Source organism: Neomonachus schauinslandi, chromosome 5 (genome assembly GCF_002201575.2).
Source record: "Neomonachus schauinslandi chromosome 5, ASM220157v2, whole genome shotgun sequence".
NCBI classification, from domain to species: domain Eukaryota; kingdom Metazoa; phylum Chordata; class Mammalia; order Carnivora; family Phocidae; genus Neomonachus; species Neomonachus schauinslandi.
The window spans coordinates 47,640,371-47,656,961 of NC_058407.1; the positions used below are offsets into that span (position 1 = coordinate 47,640,371).

The following is a 16,591-nucleotide window of genomic DNA, read 5'->3' on the forward strand; positions in this document are numbered from 1 at the left end:
GAGAGAGAGCACAAGCAGGGGGAGCAGAAGGCAGAGGGAGAAGCAGGCTCTCTGCTGAGCAGGGAGCCCGATACGGGACTCGATCCCAGGACCCTGGGATCATGATCTGAGCCGAAGGCAGACACTTAACCAACTAAGCCACCCAGACACCCCAAAGATTTTTTTTAAGTAATCTCTACACCCAACATGGGGCTCGAACCCCATGATCTCTACACCCAACATGGGGCCCAGAACCCCAAGATCAAGAGTTGCATGTTCCACTGACTGAGCCAGCCAGGTGCCCCTGGGTTATTTTAAAATAACATGAGAATTTTGTTTTATTAGATTCTACACTTTTGGGAGCTGGTCAGACCAGCATTACCACTGCAAATACACACAGATGCTATCCTTCTTTCACTGGTTCTAAAAAGTTCTGACATACAACATGAAAGTAAAAATATCAGGTTCTCTTTATTTGTAACAGATAAAAACTGAAGTTCGGCCATTTAACATAGAATTAAAAACCAGTACAGTTACATCTGTAACAAAAGGACAGTGGGTGTTCATCCACGGCACTGTTTCTGGTTTGTTTCTGTGACTGGGCCTGGTCATTTCCCCGAGGGATTTCCTTTTCAGTGCGAAGATCATCTTCAGGACAAAAAACGTTGATCAGACTCCAGTTCCAGTACATATTTTATTCACTTCTATATACACATACCCTTACCCTATCTTGCTCTAGTCTTTTTATTGCATTCCTATTGATAGCAGTCATTTATTATAACCCACCCCAACATTGATTATACCCCCCAAGTATTTATAGTTAAAAGAATTTCCACATAGCACAAATCAACTCAGCTGTCTGTGTGCAGAAGTCACATAATCCTCACTGCATAGAAATACTTTTCTCCAGCTTTGGGGAAATAATTATATATTAAACACACACAGAGAACATTTCTTAGACAAACATAATGCCTGAGACTCATCTGGTAAGACAGATTGCTTCATAATTCTTAGCACAATAAAATATATCTTTAGAAACTGAGAACCAAAGAATATTTAAAACAAAAACAGAAAATCACACATACTGGTCACCTGATAACTGACCGATAGTTTGAAATTCTGTCAAAACAGATTTTCAGTGAGGCTTTTCCTTTCAAACAGGCCAGGAAAAAAAAAAACAAAACCCTAAAAGGTCTATTTTTTATATGTGGCTCTTTGTCTTAAGAGTTGTTTTTTCATTTAAAGTTTATATGTAATATTTTTAAAAGATTTATTACAAGAGGGACTGTCTCAGTCAATTTATCGTGAGAAGTTAACAACAGCTTTTAATGCTCAACTATCAAGAAGCTGGAAGGCAGAAACACATTTTGCAAGGAAATGTGTGACACTACATTTCCTTAAGTGGAAACCCTGTATTTTCCTTGTAACCTAATTTTAAAAAATGATCCCTTTAAAAACTAATGGAACTGGTTAAATATTGACTATTTTTCTACTTCTCTTTAAAATCTTTCCTCATATTTTCACCAAGTTTCTCCTTAATGTTTGGATAGTATTTGCCCTGACTTGCTGCATGAAAATCTTCCTCAGCCACCGTAGAAAGAGAGTTCACTACAAAGCCTTTAGTGCCAAAGAAAGCTCCAGGCCTGCCTCCAATGTGGGAGGCAGGGGGTGATAGCAGGGAGGAGGGATAAGATACCTGCTCAGTTCCATGCAGAGTCTCCTCTTTGGGCCATTTAAACATGCAGCTATTCTATTTTTCAATGTCACATACAGTTTCTAGAGTTCACTGAGAGCTCAGAAACAAGCGAACACCTATAGCAACCGTAGTTTTCTGGATAATGTGTAACTTCTTATATCAATTTTCTACTGGAAATACGGTACTTTTAGATTTGGATTTTCTCTTAGGGTCTTCTCTCCTACACTTTGCTTTCTACGACTGATATTTCATTTCTGTAAGCGAAATAAGCAGGAAGTTGTACTAAACCAACTAAAAGAGAAATGCTAGATTTAAATTCTGACTTGAACGCTTTGGCTGAAATTATAAAAGAGCTCACACTGGGGGCCACCTATGAGCAAGCAGAGGAGTCCTCCCTGTCCTTCCTTAGAAGGGTATGGACACCTACAAACCACAACACATTGGTAGTACAGTGATCTGGATCCCTCTGTCACTATTACAGAACTTCAATTTCACGTATTTTATTTGGCATAATCAAACCATCCTAGAGACTTCATATAATCAATCTTTGAAAAGAAGCAGGGAGCTGTGGTCTTAGAGGTACTCTAAAAGAGAAAGTCCTATTTATGAATAAAATGTCCTTTGTCCTACTTGCAAACCATCATTCAATGAATTTTGCAATATAATTATTTCTTCCTCTTTGAAAGTAACTTGCACACTGAATTAACACTTTTTTATCTTCTTGGGGTGGCTTTCTTTTCTCCACCAAAACCCAATTATGGACGCTGTACCAGTTTACTCTTACTTCCTTCCTGTTCACTGAGTTTCAAATGGGTATAGGCGAGAATGCCAAATAATGTGCATAACATGCCAAGACCCTGGTTAATTGACAATGGATCCTTAAATAAAACATATCCTCCAAATAAAGTAATGCAGAACTTGAAGTGTCCAAACATGTTATAGCTGAGTTTTTTGGCTAAGGATCAATAAAACCAACGAGCTAGGTTGTGATATCCACACATTGACACACACACACACAGAGAAGGAAAAACAAGCTAGATGTTACATTCACACACACGCACGCCCGCGAAGCCTTCCCGTCGCTGGAAGAACTGCAGGAAGCACAGATTGAATCGCGCCCGCGCCCCCTGCCCCCCCAACCCCCGCCACCATATGAGAAACAAGAACTTTGGTCTGGGTCGGTCCTAGTTTTCTCAGTAGGCTTCAGCAATAGTGACGGGAGACTACCTCAACTATCTCAACTCTCTTTCTCCAGAGAAGAGCAAAGGGGCTATGCTATAAGGTTGGAAAAGGAATTCAGAACAAGGCACAGAGAAGCTATTTTGCCCAGCAATTTATGATTATGTTTTATAGCGCTATTTCTAATAAACTTCCCTTGGCAAATGAGGGAGATGTGTGTGGCACCAGACAGCAGACTCAAGGTAAACACATCCAGTATGCCTCAGTTTGGGAGGGAAAAGGGGCAAGGGGAGGGAGTGAGACTGAGCATCGGTGACACGCTGGGCGCTATGCTACCTGCGTGTGTCACCCCTTGTCATTAAGCATGACATTTTCCCTCACTGACCACAAGCCTCCGGCTCTGGCCTCTGCCGGCTCCTTCGGGGCAGGAGAGCGCCGGCCGCGTCACCAGGGGGACCTGCGCTCGCCGGACCCACTAGACGGGGTTTCCGAGAGACAGAGGCCCTTCCCCGGGACGTTAATTCTACCCATTAGTAGACAGGCTTCGTTTCCCATGGTGAGCTATCTCAAAGCACACTGGTTCTAACACTTCAGTGTTTCTTTACTCCTCAGCCTCTCTTTTAAAGTAGTTCATGATCTGTGGAAGGTGGTTATACGAGAGGGAAGGCAAATTTAAAGAAAATTCTTCAGTGAGGTCAAAAAAAATACATACACATTAAATTCAATGCAAAAGGAACGGTCTATACCTGGTATCTCCAATTCCCCTCTCTGCTCCAGTCAGGCCTTCCCCTCGACGCTCAGAAAGCTCTTGTCAGAACACGGGCGTCCTCCACCTTCCCGAGCCCCCTCCTCAATTCCCAGCCTTCCTGGGCGTGACCTGTCAGTGCCAATCAACATGGCCTCCCGGGGGGGGGGGGGCCTGTACGCCTTCCTCCCCCTTCCCCGGTCGTCCCTCCTAGGCCTCCGCTGCCAGCTCCCCTCAGCTCTGGAGCAGCCAACACGGACGTGACCCAGGACCCAATCTCTGGGCGGCTCTTCTTCTTCTACCTGTTTGCTCGGTGACCTGCACCAGCCTCACCGCTTTAAACAGCATCTACACAGGACACCTGACTGTCCCTGGAAGAGCTGCCGCTGAGACCCCGACCCTGAACTCTCAGGCTTGTTCTCCCCCAACTCCCCAGCCCCAAACTTCCTCCGGGCTGTCCTATGTCAGCTGATGGCAGTGCCATCCTACCAGGCACTCATGCCCCAGCCACGTGAGCCAGCCTGTTTCCTCTCCTATTCTCCACCTCCGACTTGTCAGCAAAGCCCGTTGGTGCTACTTGAAAACATACCCAGGCTCCAATCCTGGTACCAAACCACCATCCTTTCTGCAGTGCACTGCACTCTTTTAGTGCAGTGCTTCTCAACCGGTCTGACTTTGTCACCAAAAAGGTCTGGACACCTTTCTGGCCGCCGTAACTGGGAAAAAGGGGCGCTACTGGTATCTAGTGGGTGGAAGCCGGGATGCTGCCAAACATCCTACGGTGCGCAGGACCGGCCTCTGCAAACAAGAACTGTCCAGCCCACAAGGTCAACAGCACTGAGGCTGAAACACCCTGCTTCAGCCTACTCTCAACTCAGTAGCCCAGAGTGATCCCATTAGATCCCATAGAACATAGGTAAAATCATGTCATTTCCCCGCCCCAAGCGCCAACGGCTTCCCATCTCACTCAGGTACAAGCTCTGCTCAGCCCGGCGCCCTGTTCCGCTCAGAGCCTTACTATTCTCCACCTGTCCTCTCCCTGCTGCAACCACGAGGCCTCCTGGGTGCTCATCAGGGCCTCCCTGCTGCTCCCTCTGCCGGGAACGCTCTTCATCCCGATCTGCATGGGGCGACTTCATTTCCGCCAGGTCTTCACTCAGAAGTCCCCTTCCTGACTGCCCCCTCTAAAGTTTCAACCCGGCCACCAACATTTCAGGTCCTCTTTCCTGCTTTCCTTTTTTCTCCTTGGCACTTCACACTATCTCACATTGTATATGTAGACTTAAATGTTTTTCTTGTTTATAGTCTCCCTCACCAGAATTGAAATCTGGGAGAGCAAGCATTTTTGCTCACTACTGTATCTCCAGGACCCAACATACGGTAGATATTCATCATGTAAGCACTTATTAAGTCAATGCATGGTTTATAGTGGGGGTTCAATAAATATCTGTTGAGCGAATGTTCTTAATCAGGGCACATCACTGGGTGCCTTGATTTGGCAGCATGGTGTACCAGGTCTGGGACTAGACCGCGTGGGTTCAAATCTGGACACCACACTTCTCAGCTATAGGACCGTAAGTGCGTTGCTTAACCTCTCTGCACCTCTGCTTCCTGCTCTGCAAAATACAGTGATAGAATTTACCTCACAGAGCTGCTTTGAGAGTTTGATGCCTGATACACCTGAGGTGTTTCTTTCCAACGTGCCTGGTGCAAAATAAACATTTATTAAGTGTTGGGGTTTTTTTAGAAAAATTATTTTTATTATAACTGTTGTTGGTATTTATTATAGTTAGCAAATAGGCTGCTTTTTTACTTTGCTGACATCTCAGTTCTCACTCATTTAAATAAATCAGCACACTTGGATACAATGTTTCTAAACTACCTCTGATTTGGGGAAATCCTTTGCCTTTGCTTAAGAATAGAGATGGAGTGAAACGAGAAGAGAAACAGAATGACAAGCAAAATGTTAAAAATGATTCAGACCTCTAAGGCCTGATTTCATTTCTTGATTGGAAGTGATACTGAGAAAAACAGGCACACCCATATCCAAATAAGTACAAAAACATATTCAAAAGTCAGATGTCAATGGTCTGAAGTTATCTTTTGTTTTTGGATTGGCTGTACCTGTACTTTATTACTATAGGGACTGCAAAGTGATTAAAAACCGTGGCATCCACTCCATTATCCACTCAACAAGTATTTATTTAATTCAACTATGTACCAGGCTTGGTGTTCTATGTTGATTTTGATAAGGGAAAAAGGTCACTTACTGCATAAGAAAATAAAAAAGTCTTTGTGAGACAGAAAACTAACCCATTTCCCTGGCTCACCTTTCTTTAAGTTTCCATACAGTCTAGTGTGGAAAGATATAGGAAAAGACTGAAAACTAGTCTAGCTACTCAGTGTAGGCCACGTAATAGTAAGTGCAAGACTCCCAGAAGGAAATGAATGTGACAGAGTTTGGGAAAATATAAAAGACTATGCATTTGTGAGTTACTAGGAAAAGGATACGTGACTGGTGATGTGTTCCCAATGATCCAATAAATCGATAAGTTCACCATGAAAGCTATTACTCCAGAGAGCAGCACCATAAGCTACAAATAAACCCAAAGAATCATTAATGTAAAGCAGTTGTGATCATTATAGTCATCAAGTAAAAATCCATTTCATTAGGCATTTCTAAAAAGTTAAATAACCACCATTAAGAACAAGAGTTTTAATAGAATCCATTTGAGAGACAGCAAGAATTGAGGGTAAAATAGCAGAATGAATAATATGCAGAAATATAATTTTGTCTACAAAATGCAATGGAAAATTCTCCAATAACATCCTGCCTGAACATGAATTTCCAGGTTCATTTTTCTTATCCATCTGAAGAAAAATTATTTTGTAGTAATTTCTAATTATAAAAGTAATATATATTCCATATAGAAAAATCAGAAAATAAAGATAAGCAAAAAGAATGTAAGGACTTTTTATAATCCTAACCACCCACCACTGTTAATACCTTTGCACGTATCCTTCCAGATGTTTCTCTATTAGTTGCTCATATTTATTCTTACTTAAATTAAATCAGTGGGCATTCATTGCATATCTATAAAGCTAGGCCATAGCTTTTGAGGAACAGAATAGGGTCTTATCCTCAAAGAGCTTAGAAACCACTTGAGGACATACTAAAAATCATGATAATCACAGCTTGCACTCACACAGTACTTATTACATGACAACAACTGTCCTAAATGTTTTACATATACTAACTTGTTTAATCCTCACAAACACCCATGAGGTAGTAAACTATTATCCCTTTTTACAGACGAACAGAGAGAGGAAAAGCAACTTGCCTTAGATCACACGGTAGTAAGTGGTAAGGCTGAGATTTAAGCCCAGGGCAGCCTGGTTCTGGAGGCCGTGTGTGTAACCCTCTCTGCTACGCTACCTCTTCGCCACATGAAAGACAGTGAGCTCAGGAAATAGATAAAAAGAGTCTTGAGTGCTGCCTCATGAACAGGCAAACACACAACAGGTTTTTTATGAATCTCTAGGCAGGAGACATCATTTGGGGCTCGGGGAGGGAGTGAGTGTTTGGAACTTGAATGTACGTACAGATTAGAGAAAGAACAAGGGGTAGGATTCCAAGCAGATGGAACAGTAGGGGCCAAAGCATGGCGGCAAGAAAGCACAAGACATGTGAGTGGGACGTGAAGAAACCGGCCTGGCTGAGGATGGGGGACAAAAAACCTCTGTGTGCACATAGCACATCTGTCCAAACCTTTCCCACTGCTGTATTTAAAAAGTTATAAAGTCATTTTCTACTTCTAAAATAAGAGGCCTTAGTTAAAATATCAGTTATGATTTGAATTATTAAGAGATTTAAGTTTTGTTTTTGTTTTTTTTAATAAGTAGGCCTTTAATTAATAAGGAGACACTTTTGACCTATAGGAGATGCCACATTGACCTTTACATACATTTTTTTTTTTTAAGATTTTTATTTATTTGACAGAGAGAGAGACTGAGCATAAGTAGGGGGGAGCGGCAGAGGGAGAAGCAGGCCTCCCGCGTGGAGAAATTTAAATTCAAAAGAAAATATGTCCTGGGGCTTCTGGGTGGCTCAGTCTGTTAAGCGTCTGCCTTCAGCTCAGGTCATGATCCAGGGTCCTGGGATCGAGTCCCACATCGGGCTCCCTGCTCAGCGGGGAGCCTGCTTCTCCCTCTTCCCTGCTCATGCTTTCTCTCTCTCTCAAGTAAATAAATAAAATCTTAAAAAAAAAAAGAGTAAAGAATTTTAAAGAAATAAAAATAAAAAAATAAAGAAAATATGTCCTATTTGAAGATTCATTCTGTCCCCTGAGGCTTTTATCAACTTTTAGATCACCGAGGTCACAGGAAGACTAAAGGAGCTGGGTTTGTGTCCTATTTAGGTAAAAACAGTAATGCCTCATTCGTTTTACAACAGTGAGGTCCGTTATATTTTCAACTAAGAGAACCTTGTTCATTAAAGACTTAAAAAACTGTTTCTAGAAGTATGCCATTGTTAATTTTATTGAGTTGACAGAATGTTACACACGTACTTCTTGATGACTTGGCTGGTCACTGAAAACACAATTACATGCTCTACTTTGAGGCAACAATGCCCTCTAGGGACATTAAGGAACGAATGTGACTTGTTCTTATTCAGTGGACTCAGACTGCTATGTTCTTAGTTCCTCTGACTTTTGGGGGTTGCTTTTCTCTTCTTCGAATCTGTCAGGGGGCCTATTGCATAAAGCACCCGCCTGGTTTAAGGTATCTGTGCTGCAAGAGTTTGAAGACCAGGTAACCAAGATGGCTAGAGCTTTTGTAAAATCAAGAGAAAATATTATCTGAGAGACGGACAACTGATTTCTACTGTGGAAAAAAGGTTATATACAAAGTATCTGAATTTGAAACCACCAGCATTCTGCTCACAGGCAGTAGAGCAGAGCGCTTAAGAATATGGGTTTTGAGGGGCGCCGGGGTGGCTCAGACGTGAAGCGTCTGCCTTCGGCTCAGGTCATGATCCTGGGGTCCTGGGATCGAGCCCCACATCGGGCTCCCTGCTTGGTGGGAAGCCTGCTTCTCCCTCTCCCATTCCCCCTGCTTGTGTTCCCTTTCTCGCTGTGTCTCTCTCTGTCAAATAAATAAATAAAATCTTAAAAAAAAAAAAAAAGAGTTTTGGAGCCAGCATGCTTGGACTCAGGCTCTGAGTCTGCTTACCAGCTGTGGGATCTTGAGTCAGCTACTTAACTCTGTCCCTCAGTTTCCTCATCCTATATCATAAATATAAGGATAACAATAGTATCCACCTAATAAAGTTGTTATGAGGATTAAATAACTTAACATTTGCAAAGTGTTAGAGTAGTTCTTGGGATAGAGTAAGGGCTATGTAGGTTTGATAAATTAACCCCACCAACAAACAAGCCTTTTCTACGGACTGTGTTCCAAAGGTTAAAGTTGCAGGAAGCAGAAATTCCTTCCCTAAGGAGGGGGATTATACTTTCTAACTTAAAATGTCTCCAAAGTACACTTCCCTTTGATCTGGCAATTCTACTCTTAGGACTCTATTCCAAAAGAAAAAAAGTACCTGTTCCTAAATACATATGTATAAGGATGTTTACTGCAACACTGTTCACAGGGGTCAAGAATTGGATCTATTACATGGACACTGAACAGAATGCTCTGAAGCATGAGATATGAAGCGAGAAAAGCAAGATGCAGAAAATTATTTGTTATGATTCCACTTTTGTCAAAGAAACAAATGTTTAATTTATGTATATACATGTGTGTGTGTATTGTTTATGTGGGTATGGATAGCCCAGAGAAATTATGGAAGAACATGCACTAGAATGTTAACATGACTTACCTCCAGGGGCAGAGACGGGGAAATGCAATGTTGAATGCGTGTGGGGAGCGGGGCTGGGGAAAAGGAACCCATGATAAAAACAGCATATATGACATGATTCCATGTGTATAAAATTACACACAGACACACACACACACACATGCTTCGTCTCAGTCTCTTCATCTGAAAAATAATCCTTCACTTGCCTCCCTTCAAGGGTAATTATGAAGATTAAGTGTGAGAATGGGTCTGAGATCGTGCTCGGAAAACTAAAAATCACACTAATCGCAGAGGGATGATTCTCTTGTTTCTTAGACAGCAAAACAATTAGAACTTACCAATGCGGACACTGACCAGGGGCCAAATATTCCTCCTTCTCCAAACACTGGCTCAAAGAAGGGCACGGCGACCAGCAACATGGCGGAGGACATTGGGGCCTGGTAGTACAACAGCTGCATCGAGTTCACTTGCAATTCATGCTGTTTGGCTCCTACCCACTGAAAATCGGGAGACAAAACACGTGAGGTAGGAAAAAAATACCACCGCTTAGTAAACAAAAGATGCAACTCTAGTCACAGGGATGGGAACTTAGGGCAGGGCTGGGGGAAGAGGAAATGCCTAATTATTCTACAAGACTCCAAAGATCAATTAGAAAAAAAAGATCAATAATGTATACAAATGTCCTTTAAGCACCTTGGATGAAAGGAGCTTTACAAATTCAGTGTATGTCAATCTATTTTCTCCTCAGTATTTATAAAGAAGGAGAAAAAATATCCTCTTCCCTGCCAACCCTAGTAAATGAGCAAGTCCATGAATTCACACAGGGGCCCATGAGTTATCAGAGATCTTGGGGAAAGGAGACAAGAATGGAAATTTAGGTGATAAGCAGGAACAGAGATGCAGTGCTAGACTTCATTTCTTTCTAAAACTGCCCCCCCAAAAGAAGTAGGGGGTGAGCTGGGCAGACTAATTAGGGATTGACAGGAACCTCAGCTACCCTGGCTGCCAGTGTGGGTGGCTAGAAAAGTATGTGAGGCCTTTTCCTTCACGTTAGAAAATCCCAATCAATGGCAGAAGGAATTTTCTTCTTTGTGGATGATTTTTCTGTGGGTAATCCAATACACTTGAAGAAATTAAATAATCGCAAATCCTTTTAAAAGACTATATCATTCAGGCGTGGCAGGGTGGCTCAGTCAGTTAAGCGTCTACCTTCGGCTCAGGATGTGATCTCAGGGTCCTGGGATCAAGTCCCACATCAGGCTCCCTGCTCTGCAGTAAGCCTGCTTCTCTCTCTGCCTGCCTTCCACTCCCCCTGCTTGTGCTCTCTGTCAAATAAATAAATAAGATCTTAAAAAAAAAAAAGGCTACATCATTCAGAGGGTTCCCGGGTGGCTCAGTCAGTTAAGTGTCCAACCCTTGATTTCGGCTCAGGTCATGATCTCAGGGGCGTGGGATAGAGCCTGAGTTGGGCTCCACACTCAGTGCAGAGCTGGCTTGTCTCTCTCTCTCTCTCTCGCTGCTCCTCCCCCCACTCCATGCTCTCTCTTTTTCTAAAATAAATAAAATCTTTTAAAAAGATTCAAAAAAATAAAGGACTATGTCATCCAGGAGAACCAACACCTCAAAACCTCAAATCCCATCAGTCCTCAAAATGTTTCGCAAATATGACTAAAAAGAAGGCTTTAAAGAAAGCCTGACAGGGCTGCTTGAATAAGATCTGGCATGAACAGCCAGGCTTTTGAATAACTGCTCCTACATAATTCTTTTTCCTGTAGATCTGGGTATCCTGTTCTATAAGCTCGAAGGCTACAGAAATTCACCAGGACAAAAACAGAAGAGCAGGAAATTTGAAACATACTCCCGCCAGCCTTAACTGAGAGGCTTCTGTGAGTATGAAGGACAAAGAATCGATTCTCCCGCGGCCTGCTCCTGGGGGGGGCGGCCGCAGAGTGTGGAGGCCCGGCCCTCGGTTTCTTTAGCAGCCTCCCCAGGCGGCTGCGTGCCTGCCGTAGAGCTGCCTGGAACGGTGGCTCTTCTCAGGGCCTCCACTTTCCCTCTGTGCACCCTGGCTTCTGCCCGCCATCGCCCTAAATGCAACTGCTCTCCCAAAGGGCACCGTCACCTCCAAAGGTCACCTTTCTGCGCTCTGCCTGACGGGGCTCTCTGCAGGTCCGGCAAATTTCTCCAGGGGGAACTTGACTTCTGGTCTGCACTGTTTCCTCACTCACGTCTTCCTTCATTTACTATTTTTAAGGTAGATGTCTGACCTTTTTCTTTTATCTCCCTGACTGATCTCACTTACACCAGAAGACATCTCCAGCTCTGACCTCCGTTCTCAGGGCATCCTTAATCCCCAAATGTCAACAGCTTACCGGCCACCCTCACTTACCCAATCTGCAGGGACTGTTCTAAAACCAACTCAGTACTTACTTACTGTTGCTCCCATAATTAGAGACCTAATCTCCCCCAAGGATGAGAGGCCTTACTTTTCTCACTCTACATTCGGTCCCGTCCTGCTAATTCCTCCTCCAAAAGATTTCTGGCCTCTATCACTGTCTTGCTCAGTGCCTTCCTGTCTTCCCCTGGAACCGTGGAGAGCCTCCTGACTGTTCACCCATCATGTGCCACCAGAGTTAATTTGCTGAAACACAGGGACCGATCAAGCCACTCCCCTATCTAAACCCCCTTCCTGGCGCCTGCAGATAAAGGGCACACTTGCTTAGCACGTGCCATCTGGTCTCACCCACCCGTAAGCCTCAGCCTTCCACGAGGCAACTACAGTCTCACCAAATCCATCAAGTTCTCCAAAGACGCTCCATCCTGTCACACATCTTTGCAAAGAAAGACCTCTGCTGTATTTCTCTGCTAAACAAACTCCTGTGGGCCCTTCCATTTAAAGTATCAGCTTTCCATAAAGCCTTACCTCATCATCCCCTTGAAGAACTGCCACTTCCTTTCGGGTGTTCCTCAGAACTCTCCTCATACCCTCAGCTACACTGCTTGCGGCTGGCTGTCTACAGCTAAGGTTCTACAGCGACTGTCTCTACAATGCTGGATTTTAGCTGCTTTTCATCTTTGTATCTTCAAGGCTGAGCATCAAGCAGAAGGAATGTCTGCTAAACGAATGAATAAGGGCATCAACTGTCTTTCCACAACTAAAGCTAATACCTGATCACTCATCCTTTAACTCCTTTTAACACCCTAGCAGTATAAGAAGAAATAACTTAGGAATTACAGCTGGATACAATGGGAAAATACAACTTTTTAAAAAAATGAACTTTTGGGGAATACACCTAATTCCTTAACAGTACTTTTACTGTTTACTAATAATAGAAAACTCTGCCTATTAGTTTGTCCACAACCATTCCTTAGGCAATCCCATTTCAAATATGTACCTGAGGAATACAGAATCCTTTGATTCTAATCTACAGCAATTTTGAGACTTGTGGGGAAAAAAATGGTCATATTGGCAAGGACAGTGAATAAGCGGAGTTGAAATTATGCGTAAGGAATACAAGAAATTCTGATGCTTAATAAACAGTTAATCCCTCCTGGGCCAAAAAAAAAAAAAAAAGAAAAGGTCTGTTTAACAAAAAAAGACAAATAGGAATGTTCACTTACTGTATCTAGTAACAAAATTTAAACTCACTGAAGTACATCTAAGTACAATCTTCTTAAAGCACAAGGCTGAGCTTGCTCTCATTCCTCTCTGTAGTGAAAGACAGAATATCTTAGAGCCAAATGACAGCACTGAGTGGGTGCTCCGTCCTTTCATGACACTGGTCTCTTATTTACACTGCTTCTTCCCACTTAAAAATGTACTCAGCCCCACAATGTTTATATAACAATGTTTCTGAAATCATCAGTACTAGAAAGTTTCAGATGTAAGGCTGTATTCTTAAAGTTGTAGCATGCAGAACAAGAATGCCTTAGTTTATAACCAGCAGATATTTGTGAAAAGAGAATATTGGTTACACGTTGCAGCTCTGACTCCCCATGCAGGCACACCCAGAATTTCCAGTCCAAGGTTTTCAGTATAGAGAAAATACTGTTTCACTGCACCCTACACCAAGTTATTTTTCCCCCCATGTAAGAAACAAAAAGCCATACTTGTTGAGATTTTATGGTAATGAAGTAAGTGGATCCATGCACAAATTTTTAATGAGTGCCTGCTGTAGGCAAAGTACCGTGCTACGACAGTACCAGAAGTGAAATATCCATTGCTAGAAAATACGGATGCAGACAAATCACTGGAAGCTGACATACAAGTTGTAACAGCAGCAGATTTTTTGAGACAAAGATTTAAAAATCTGAAGTTTTCCTTTCCTGTTCTAATTTTGGAAAGGTAATCGTTCCTTCACAGTAATCTTGTCATTAAAGAGTAGTCATAAATTTAACCAAAGCTCTGTTTCAAGTACGAAGTCTTACTACTCCTTTTGTTAAGATTTCCCAGGTAATGCTACAGCATCCCCCCAAAATCAAATTGTTAAGCATGGGGATTATACACTTACAACAGGTAGGGAGGTATTTGGTGAGCATCATACACCCAAGTTTCTCTGTCTCCTTTCTTCTCTTCACCTTGAGTCAGACAATTTATGCAATTATGCTTTCTTCCCAACAGCCTATTGTCTCTATACTGTATTTTCTAAACCTTGGGATACAGCTTCAAAATTTATGAAATCTGCTAAAAAGGCACATAAAGAAAAAAAAATTACCAACCACTTGATAAAGGGATGTAACTAAAACACCAAGAGCGGCAAACACCATTCCAAGGAAATTAAACTTCACATCGTAATAAGAATTTAGGATTACACCTAAAGTTATAGGAATCTGTAAAGAAAAAGAGGCAAATGTTGTTTAGATTAAATTCATGAGACATAAACTTAGTATTCCTTTCATGTTGTCTTACAAGGTTAATCATAAAAACATCACTGGGAAACAGTGAACCTCTATAAATGGATTTTTTTTTTCCATTTGATAAAACAAACCGATTTCCTCAAAGTGAAATATGTTAATTCTATATTTATATTCATATTTAATTCTACTTAAAATTCTGGGTAAAATAATGAGTCAATGCATTTAAATTTGCAACAAACACATACGACCTGCAAGCACAGAGGAGTAAATGGACCCCCCCAAACTAGTGCCTAAACATATAAGCATGAACGTATAACAAAAGCATTAAGAATTTAAATACTGTAAATCATTAAGTGCTAAAATTATCATCTCCTTTTATTTAAAGACACAGAAACCTCTGCAGTATGTCGCTGCAGACATATTCAGAGACATATTTTATGCTGAACCTTTAACGTTTACATGATTTGATTCCCCTGCGTCAAAGGAGGGCCGCTTTTCAGTTTGAGATTTTGCAGATATTCCGATACACTGAATTGCGTAACGCAATACAGCTTTCTTTTCTTACCAATCACAGCATTTAAGGATTTCCATCAAACAGTAGTTACTAAAACTCACACAAGCACACTCTCCTGGGCTAGGAGCCCGACAGAGTGCCAAGATGACTTTTTTCACCTCTCCCAAATAAGCCTGAGGTTCACATGGTCACAGATGACTCATTTGTGGATTTCAAGATGATGGGGAAAGAGCGTGGCGCAAGGTTAAACATTCAAATTTCCCGGGGAGAAAGAAGGTCCAGGTGGTGGATTGTTAAAGGTGTGCCTTGCGAAGCTGAAGCTACTCACCAGCGTGAGCTGTATTTTGGTAGAGAAGGTTTTCTTGTAGCAGAGGGTCTGGATGACTATGATGACCGGCGTGGTCATGGCCTTGGCCAGCTGATAGGTGCCTATGGTGTTGTTCTGCAGAGAGAGATTGGTGAAGACCACGAAGCCGCAGAAGCTGAGGGCCAGGAGGAGGAGTTTGGAAGGCGGTAGACTTTTAGGGGCAAAGATGTCCAGCTTCTGGCAGATGTACAAGCCCAGCCAGGTGACCACGAAGTGCACCAGGGTCAGGCTCATGTTAGGGAAGCCGTGGTGCACATAGATCCATTTGTTGAGGAACACGATGCAGATGGACACCAGTAGGTTGAGCAGGAGCCCAGCGGCGATGCGCCCGTTGCCTCGCATTCGGTCCGCAAGCGATGCCATAACCCCCGCCAAGCCGGGGCCCTCCAGCCCCCGAGAGGGATGCCCAGCCTGTCTCCCGCTGCTCTTCCCCTCCGCCGCCGCCGCCACGTCCTCTCCGGCCTCACCGTCTGGCCCGGGAGAGGCATGCACTCTCCGCGTCCCGGGCGCGCGGCAGCCTCAGCGGCACACACATGCTCCGCCACCGCCCATTCAGCTGGTGCCGACGCGGCAGCACGTCCCGCGCGCCCCGCCCCCCTCCGCCCGCGACCACGTGGCTCGGGGCGCCCGTGCTTCCGCCCCCGAGCTGTGGGTGGAGCAGTGTCTACCCTGCGCAGGCGCGTTGGGCTCTGCGTGAGGAAAAACTGCGTCCTCGGTCCCCCACCTCCTTGATCGCCTAACCCGGACTCTGGTGGGGTCCATCTGGGACTCCTCTCTTGATGTTGGAGATTTCCTGTGTGTCAGTTGACTCACATGCTAGACAGCTGCTCTCAGGCTGCTGGAGTGCAGACGCTATTGGCCAGTTTTATGTATGGGACGGGCTGAGCAAATGTAGTCATCACTAGAGAGGGGAAAGCATTACTTCCTGAAAGCGTATTTTTAAACACTTTATTTTAAAAATCAAAATAAGCAAAATAGTATGATGAACTCTCATACTCATCATTGTTAGTACACTATTTAGATTTTCTTCTTTTTGAATCCATGTTGGGCCTTTTAATTGTTCTAGGAAAGTGTCCGTTTAACTTAGATGTCCTAATACTTGGTTAGAGTTGTATATAGTGATCTACCATATTTTAAATTTATTTCATCTGTTGTTCTACCACTTATTGTAAAACCCATGCATTTGGGTTTTCTCTGTCCCTTGATTATTCTTGCCAGTAATTTGACTATTTTAAGCTTTTTTTTTTTTTTTTTTTTTTTAGATTTTATTTGTCAGAGAGAGAGAGCACGAGCAGGGGGAGCGGGAGGCAGAGGGAGAAGCAGGCTCCCCACTGAGCAGAGAGCCCATGGGGGACTGGATCCCAGGACTCTGGAATCATGACCTGAGCCTGAGCTGA

General features: G+C 43.2%; 1 protein-coding gene across 3 annotated transcripts; it reads right to left on the reverse strand.

Annotated features, from left to right (window-relative positions):
* Positions 1-431: 431 nt before the first annotated feature.
* Positions 432-15,747, reverse strand: SLC35E3 (solute carrier family 35 member E3). Of its 3 annotated transcripts, XM_021678607.2 has the most exons (5): positions 15,156-15,747; positions 14,176-14,286; positions 9,795-9,953; positions 6,111-6,193; positions 432-2,617 (listed from the first exon to the last, which is right to left on the reverse strand). In XM_021678607.2, the coding sequence occupies exons 1-5, from the start codon at positions 15,555-15,557 to the stop codon at positions 2,431-2,433; spliced, it is 942 nt and encodes a 313-aa protein (XP_021534282.1). In that variant the 5' UTR covers positions 15,558-15,747; the 3' UTR covers positions 432-2,430. The 3 variants fall into 3 exon arrangements, with proteins under 3 accessions (XP_021534282.1, XP_044770698.1, XP_021534283.1); XM_044914763.1 differs by lacking the exon at positions 14,176-14,286; XM_021678608.1 differs by lacking the exon at positions 6,111-6,193 and having other exon boundaries at positions 432-627.
* Between the last annotated feature and the right edge of the window lie 844 nt (positions 15,748-16,591).